The sequence below is a fragment of the Battus philenor genome, unplaced genomic scaffold (assembly GCF_028537555.1).
Source record: "Battus philenor isolate CCGP_79_NKW_IND1 unplaced genomic scaffold, ilBatPhil1.0.hap1 SCAF_9, whole genome shotgun sequence".
Taxonomy (NCBI): domain Eukaryota; kingdom Metazoa; phylum Arthropoda; class Insecta; order Lepidoptera; family Papilionidae; genus Battus; species Battus philenor.
In genome coordinates this window covers 12,148,170-12,156,708 of record NW_027181759.1, presented here as the reverse complement: position 1 = coordinate 12,156,708, position 8,539 = coordinate 12,148,170, and the positions used below count along the sequence as shown (strand labels likewise).

General features: G+C 37.4%; 1 protein-coding gene across 1 annotated transcript; it reads right to left on the bottom strand.

Moving 5' to 3' along the window:
• Positions 1 to 454: 454 nt before the first annotated feature.
• LOC137932019 (uncharacterized) lies at positions 455 to 7,327 on the bottom strand. Its single transcript, XM_068775566.1, has 9 exons — positions 7,247 to 7,327; positions 6,711 to 7,002; positions 5,680 to 5,889; positions 4,285 to 4,413; positions 3,727 to 3,935; positions 2,984 to 3,158; positions 2,243 to 2,339; positions 1,154 to 1,347; positions 455 to 637 (listed from the first exon to the last, which is right to left on the bottom strand). Exons 2-9 carry the CDS (start codon positions 6,991 to 6,993, stop codon positions 492 to 494), a joined length of 1,443 nt encoding a protein of 480 aa, XP_068631667.1. The 5' UTR covers positions 6,994 to 7,002; positions 7,247 to 7,327; the 3' UTR covers positions 455 to 491.
• Between the last annotated feature and the right edge of the window lie 1,212 nt (positions 7,328 to 8,539).

Below are 8,539 nucleotides of genomic sequence, written 5' to 3'. Positions count from 1 at the left end.
TTTGGATTTTCCAGGACCAGACATAGGTTATATAAATTTAAATATTGAAATAATTCGACTATCAATCGGAGCCAAAAATAATCGTTCAAAGAGCCGCATGTGGCTCGGAGGCGCAATTTGGCCACCCCTGATATGGAGAAACAGCATGAAATGCTTCTTGGAAACAAACATTTAACCAAATAAACATTACTTTCGTTATTATCGCCGATAATAACTTATTAACGTGTCATTGGAAATTTAATCGATGTGACAATAATATTTCTCGTACGAAAAACCTAAAATTATTCAAATCATAATTTAACATGTCACAGTAAATTAAAAACACAATTAATTCTCATATTATCCAAAATAACCAAGATTTTTATACTAACCAATATTCTAGTCCAATATTTTACTTTGATTTACTGAATGGTAACTGTCAGTTACTTTTACTGTCAGAAGACATCTTTAGCAGCAGCAATGAGTGTCAGCAAGTCTTGTTTGTCGTCGGGTCAGGAGGGGGTAGCGACGGGAGTGGGGGCCGGTGCCACGGGCTGCGACAGCGGGGCTCCGCCCGACTGTTGCGACAGCTCGGCTTTAACTCGTCGCGCGATATGTGACCGCGTGTGTTTGCGAAGATGATCTTTACGATAGAAACCTGAAAATAATAACATGACTTTAAAATATTAATACTTTATTATTACTTACTTTTAATATTGTTTTACATTTACCATTTATCAATACTGTGTCTTTTTGGTGGTCGAACGACATAGAACGCGAAAAGTTGTTGGGTGCGAGCAACATATGACCAGTCATCGTGGCGATCTTTGAGGAAGGCCTATCATTTGCAGTGGGCATCTCTTAATTGATATGATGATGATTGCGTCTAATTAAGTAACATATTTCAACAAGTGATTAGTAATAAGTGTAAGCTTTAAAAGCATGGGAACGTTTACTCGTCGGCTAAAAGCTTTACAGCTTTTGCACCTATACCCTCCTATTCATTGAGTAATAAAGTGATCACTCTGATATATTTTATTTAAATGCAACAGGCTAATTACGTAGAGATTTTAAAGAACGTGCGGTGAAAAAGGACGAGTGTGGACACCGAGCCACAAGTATGCGTACTTACTCGAAAGTCTTTGCACGTCATCAGGCAGTAATAAGTTTTTACCTTTGCCGCATTCGTTGCATACGTGTCGCTTCTCGCCGGAGTGTATCACGAAGTGCAGTGTCAGTTGCTCCTTGCGCTTGAACGCCTTGAGGCAGACGGAGCATACGTGAGGCCGCTCGGGGTTGTGCGACTGCTTGTGCCTCGTCAAGTGGTCCTTGCGTTTCAGAGCAGCGTTGCATATGTCGCAGATGAATCTTTCAACATATTATATAAGGTTAGCACTATAAATAAAGATAAGTTATACTAATATATGGTTAATACTCTCCTAGGCTTTATAATAGTAAGTCTTTTGTGGTCAATTTTGTGCAAATATAAATTTAAAAAGTTCATTATACAAAAAATTATCAAGTAATCATATTATCAGGAGGTGCAATGTAAAGTCATAATGTGAACGTGACTTAATTTTTACAAATGGCGCCAAATGTCACTGTGCTTTGACATTTATGACAGCGAATTAGTTGTCAACAAGCAATATACTCTATAATAATACATTACTTTTGTACCGCCCTATACAACGTTTTTTGTTGATTTTTAAGTGATAATAGCAAGCTCTATTATCACTTACTCAGTTAGAATGAATTTCTCTACTACAGTATTAAGGATATTTTAAAATTTATCAAGAAAAAGCCACAGTTTGCTTGGCTTTTCTTAGATCAAGAAGCGTTAAATAATTCTTCGTAGCTATAAAGTGAAGAATGCTGTTGTAGGGTGGCTCAATCAAAATCTGACTCTAGGTCTGAAGTCCCAAGTGATCGCTACATTTGATCATAAGTAATGTCTTCACTACGCTAATATTCATTTTTTTTTACTCAATAACAATGTTCTCTGGAGAAGTTTTGAAAAATCGTATCTGCATGGGTTCTTCTTTTGATTATTATGTTTAACAATACAAAACAACTTTAATATAATTCGTGAAAACAAAAATTTTTTACTATAAATTAATATAAATTATTATAATGAATGAAATGAAAATTATAAAACTTAATTATTATAAATAAATTATACAAAAATAAATATCATTTGAAGACCGCCAGATTTAAATCCGATTAATAAAAAAATTAATGTTGGTATTATTGTGATATATCTTACCGTCTCTCCATGGTGTGACCCACTAAGTGCTGTTCCAACAATCCTCTTTCCGGATACGCCATATGACATTCAGGGCAGCAATATAAGGTGCTGCCATCTGTCGAAAGTTAAATTAAATTTAAAAATTAATAAAGTTCGCGCCAAATTTCTATTAATTCTGAAATTATTTTGTATCTTCATCGGAACAGATTTTGCGAAACTGAAAAGTCCGCGAACTTAACAAAATGAAACTAGCTTGATTGCGTCAGTTAAATAGACTTCGTATGAAGATAACATTCACACGCATGTGAATTTCACGTAGATATACAGTCAGAGAGACAATGTTTTAAACATGTCAATATTTTGTCAATTTCTAAGTTCATTTAAATTTTTTAAAGAATTTTCTTTATACTGCCATAATAACTCACGTTGTAGTCTCACTGACATTGCTACAGATGCACAAATAAATAATAACTTTTTGCGTTATCTTTTTGGAAAAACTTGTAATAAAATAATAAAAATATATCTCTGGATTGCCGGAATTTGAAAGAAGAATTTCGGAAACTATAAATATTTAAGGTTAGTAATTAATAAACGCTATTCTTGTTTATGTGTTACGCTAAGGGGCTTCAATGTAATTTGTTTGCTTGTTTAAAAATTGACCGCTATTTGTAATAAAAGTCACATTAATGTTATAATTTCAGAAATAAATATTGATCTATGTATTCCACATAAAAAGTTAATAATTCAATTAATAATTACCTAAGGCAGTGGTGAGGCGGATCTCACCGGGCTTGGGTCGTGGCTTCTTTTCTTTCAGCGATTTCTTTTTCTTTTTTCTCTTCGAAATGGTGATAGTGGTTGTGTTTGAAGCTGTGTTCTGGTTCACGATCGCAGAGGTCTGAACCACGACGCTGTTTACTGCGTTTGTCGGGACCTTAGAAGCAGAATAACAAATACAAAAAATACGAAAAAAATGATATTTTAATTTTATGGTCCAAAAAACTTTCCTTTTCTTATTTTAGTTCTTGAATGAATGTATGAAGACATTAATTTTTAAATTTTACAAATTTACTTAATCGTTACTTTTTTTTATTTCACTTGGTACGTCTTTAAATATATATCCTATGAGGGTACTATATACCTCCTTCAGTGTATTCAAAGTGTATATTTCTATATTCTGTTAATCAGGTTCCTTCCCATTATTTCCGAAATATAATCTATTCGCATTATACATAGGCGGCAAACTTTTCTCTGGCCACTTTGACCTTTGCATTACGTCGACAACAGTATCCACCTCCAATATTTACTGCACCCGACGTGACCAATCTATCACCACTTTGACCTAAGATCCCGGGGAGAATTTAATAATTCCGCCGCGAACATGGCAGAAAAAATTTAAAATTTGAATAATAAAACTTTAAAATATTTGACAGTTTGTGCGTGGTCAAAAGTCATGCTCCATAAGTATGCTATATAGATAAGAATTAAAAAAAAATACTGACCGAAGTCAAAGAAGATATAGAAGGCAAAGTGTTGGCAGTTACTGCGGTAACAATAGTGGGCTGTTCGTCCCTCTTCACTTCAGATATGGACGTGGTCGGCGAAGAGTACTTCAGCAGGTGGTGCAGAGGTAACGGAAGTGCGGAAAGGTAGTCCGCTACTCCACCACCGAGCGTCTGCCACGTGGACGTATCTGTTACGTCTCCTATACCTGTGTAACGATAAAGAAGAATTATTACAAAAAGTACAGTATTTTTACGTAATGCACCAAATAAAACAGACGTTGATGCTTACATTTACTTAAATTAATAACAAAACGTAATTAAAATGAGTTAATAAAATTAGCAAAATAATGTCAAATTACAAATAATATAACTAATGCATTCTGTTACACAATAGGCATTAAATTATTTTTTTTATTTGTCAGGTTATCATACTTTCGCATGTTATATGTTTCAATTGATTGTATTCAAGTATTGTCATTGTCACAAAAGAAATAAACACCTATCACAAAACTGACTGAAATCGACTAACATATAGGTAATAAGGTATGTACACACTGATAAATTCAGCGGGCGCGTTAGCCCGCTCCACGCGCGCCTCCTGCTTGATAGCGCGCGCAATGGCAGCCGCTTCTTTAGGCTCGTGCAACACCACCACCAGCTGCTGTGTGCCGGACTGCAGCGAACCTGCGCCACCTGTACGACACAAAAGTAACATCGGTAATTTATGTTTTTGTATTGTATCCCATTCATTAACTGCATTGAATTAAAATAAAATATCATCCGAACATTCATTTTCACGAGTAGCACTATGTTATGAGGCTTTTAATGTTATAAACATAATTCGTGTTATCTAAAAGCAAAGAAAAACGTCCACTGCTGGAGATAAGCCTCCTCCATTGATTTGCGAGGAGCTGTCGGAAACGGTCTAAATCCAGCGTATTCCGACAACCTTAACTAGGTCGACTATTGCCAGCTCCTTCTGCTATGCATGCCAAGCCTGCCCACTGTCACTTCAACTTGCTAATCCATTGGACTATGACGGTTCTTTCTTTAGTCTATTGATCTCCTCATTTTCGATTCAATCTCATAAATAAAACTCAATGAAAGCTCCATGGCTCGTTGAGCGAGTGAAAGCTTGCTAAAGACGTTTGTTGAAAAAGTAAAAAAATATATGACATCCACTAAATCATATTTCGCCCGGGTACTTCTTCTACGTATCTCATTCTCAGAAGCCCGTTTGTTACCAAAAGCAGTTAACGGGGTGACAGCTGGTATAACGTAAATAATATATTAATCATTAAATAATGGCTTAAAATATGGATATAAAGATATAGATAAATAGACAATAAGCAAAAAAAGATAATATCATAGTATAAAGACGCCCACAGCAAGGTATAACCCTGCCTTGTGCTGCATGCATCCACTAGAATCCTTAGCGATTCTTTCTTATGATAGTTTAGTCAGTCAATGACTTCCTCTTTTCCTTTCCCTCAAATATCGACACAACGACAGGACCTGCGCTGTCCACATCCAACTTTTCGCGACCTTAACTATATCGTTGATCTATGTTGTAAGGGGTCTAAACGGGCCGCGTCCGGGTCCGGGTACCGAATCATGGTCGCCACATGAGAACCTTCTGGATCAAACGGCGATCGGTTGCAAAAGCGATGTTACTCACTCATTAGCACTTCAGAACAGGTATTCTTCCAGCCAAGTCAGTGACCTTGATGCTTCTACGGATTTCCTTATTTCTTTTGTCTCATTCGATCACGCAGCGAAGGTCCGAGCATAACTCTTTCCATTGCTCCCTGGACGATCTTGAGCCTTTTTATAAAGCTTTTTTATTATATTCAAATAATTATAAATTGAGAACAGCCCTGAAAAACTTATTTACCCGTAGCTTAAAGTCTGCAGTATATTGTACAGGAAAAAAGTACGTGGAAAAGCAACGTAATAACTTGCCTTGTTGCTGCATCATGGTGGCCATGAGGTCGTGGTGGATCTCCTCCCGGTATTCCCTCTTGTCGGTCCTCTGCTCGGCCTTGAGCTGGTGAACGGTCTCGGCCTGCACATAGCCGCCCTGCCCGCCATACGCAATGTTGCCCAAGTTAACCGACGATGTCGACGCCGAGATCGTTTGGTACTTCACGCCCGTGTTAACTGTTGGTTCAAATTACTTTTGACACAATTTTTTTTTTTTTGAAGAAGTTTATGTATCATGAGGATTGAATGATGAGATGATGGAGACCGATGGAGAAATTAATGTTTATATAGGGTGATTAGTTAAAGGAGTAAAAGCTTTAAAGGGGTAAATGTTCGTTTGTCAGCAAAAAGCTTTAACTCTATTTACACTTATTTTCAATCAACCTATATAAAATGATCACCCTAAAATATTTATTTTTAGGGACATTATTCTATTTTTGCGATAGGCTAATAATTTCAAGCAGTGCAGAGTCTGCAAGGACAGATAGCAAACCATAATTATTACTTATATGTACATACTTTAAAAACGCTTTTTATTTACTGAAGTTTCTTGACTTTTGTATAGTCTAAACTATACATTAATTGACGGCAAATGATATATTAAACTCTTTAAATTATTTGCTTCTAAAACCAATAAACCTGTATAAAGTTCATAATTTATTTTTTGTTAGATATATGTCGAAATTCAATTAGCATTTGTGTAGAGATAGCAAGAGATGTAAAAACAGCGACTATTATGTTTCTGGCCGTCTCTTCTCAGCAAATCAGCATTCCGAACGATAGTAGCTTATTACTTGTAATGAAATTATCAAATAATGTTTTAGTGTAAAGGATACTATTCTGTAAATTACTTCTTCTTCACACCTTGAGAATCATGTGATCGCTGCCAGGCTATTTCAATGCTATTAAATTTTATAGCCTTTAAATACAACATAGTCACAACGATTGAAAAGTACTTGAAAATACCAACTTGAATAAAGATATTTTAATTTTATTACCGGTGTGGAGAGGTGCTAGACCGGCGAGCGTGACGGCTCCGGGCTGCGCTGAACTGACCACCACGACGCTCTCTGCCTGCCGGAACTTGACGCCGTCCACGGGCAGGCCAGTGCCCGGTGCCACCGCGAACTGCACGCCGGAGCTCCCGGCTGTAGGGTATCGCGTCTCTTGCACCACGCCACCGCTCCCGTTTCCTTCGTACCCAAACTTCGCCGCGAACTGGTGGATAGTCGGGATCCCCGTCGCCGAGGGGATATGCCCCGTGAACTGCGCGAAGTTCATGCCTCGTATCTGAAACCGCGACAGACATTCCCGTGTCAAGGTTGGAACACGTTTAAGCCACGCACCACAACAAAGGGTGCGGCCCCCAGTAGGGACTCACTCAACCCCCGCCATTCTGCCTCACCCCAATCTCTATATTTCTAGCGCTCTATTTTTACCGGCCCGCGCTCTCACACCATCGTCCTTTGAGACCGCGCTGCCACTTCGAGGAACGGTAATAATAGCGAATACTTGGCAGTAGTGGAATAGTTACCTGTCTCTAGGCGTTATAAGCAGTTTTGGTAACGTTTTAATTGTTACTCCGATGAAATAAGCGAAGCCAGGGATGTAGACGTCGCGGCGGCGCGGGGCGCATGCGCGCTGCGCCTGCTGGCAGGGGGTGAGCGACGCGCAGTGGGCGCGGGGCCCGGGGGCAAGGCGCACGTGTTCGTTCACACCATCGTGCGATTACTACGAAAACAACGCTCACGATTGCTTACTCGAAAATTAATAATAATGAAAATAATTCACAAATAAGTAAAAAAATATATCTCTAGAAAATTACTCGCTTTTTTTAATTTAACGAGAACTCTTTTGCTATTGACTAGATATTTTTAGAAAATAGGACGTTTAAAAAAATTGGATTTGTTTATACAAGTGATAGGTTATAGGTGTAAAAGTTTTAAATAACACATTTGCGTTAGTGTTCTGATATGATACAACTATCCAAAATCAATGGTTTTAGAAATATGTAGTAAATAACGTAATGATAATATAGCAAAAAAGAGTTTTCAAAAAATTTTTCAATTTTCTGTTTAATATTTATTTATTTAAATTATTTATTGTTTTCTATCTCATCCTGCAGACTGTACTGCCAGAAAAAAATACAAGACCGTTGGAATTTTATTCAAAAGCTTTGAGACTGTTGACAAATTGGCTGCATGACTTCTTAAAAGTTTTTAATATATGTACATTACCGAATTACTGAAAAAAATGTATCGTATTTTTTAAATATTTTATATCAAATAATTTAATTGCTTAATAAACTCTAATTATCATTTCAGCCGCAGGACGACCACTTGTGGGGATAGGCCTCCCCATATATTTCCAATAAGACCAGTTGGAAGCGGCCAGTATCCAGTTTTACAAGGATTTTAACCCTTGTCATCGGTCAACTTTGTGAGTGAACGTGCCTTAAGGCCGTAGCTTTCATCTGCACGCCAAGTAGTTTCCATATTCACTTCTACTGATCAATGCCATTTCACCTTATAGAGAAATCCTTAGCACGGCCCTCCATAGCTCGTAGAGCTACTGCAAGCCATGGAAATTGAAAGATGAAATCCGACGCGTGCTACAGCAGCGGGTCTTATTTTTGAAATTTGTTTTAGCTCTGCAGTCAGTCATTATAATTATTCACATATATTTACGAAGGATGCAGTAACACTACACCGAGTCAAGTGGGTTGTGAGCCTTACAAATTTTTAGTTTAGAATGTACATCCTATTTTTTATAAACAGCACATGAAAACATACGAGTTCATGCTACATGGTTTAAGTACAATAATAAA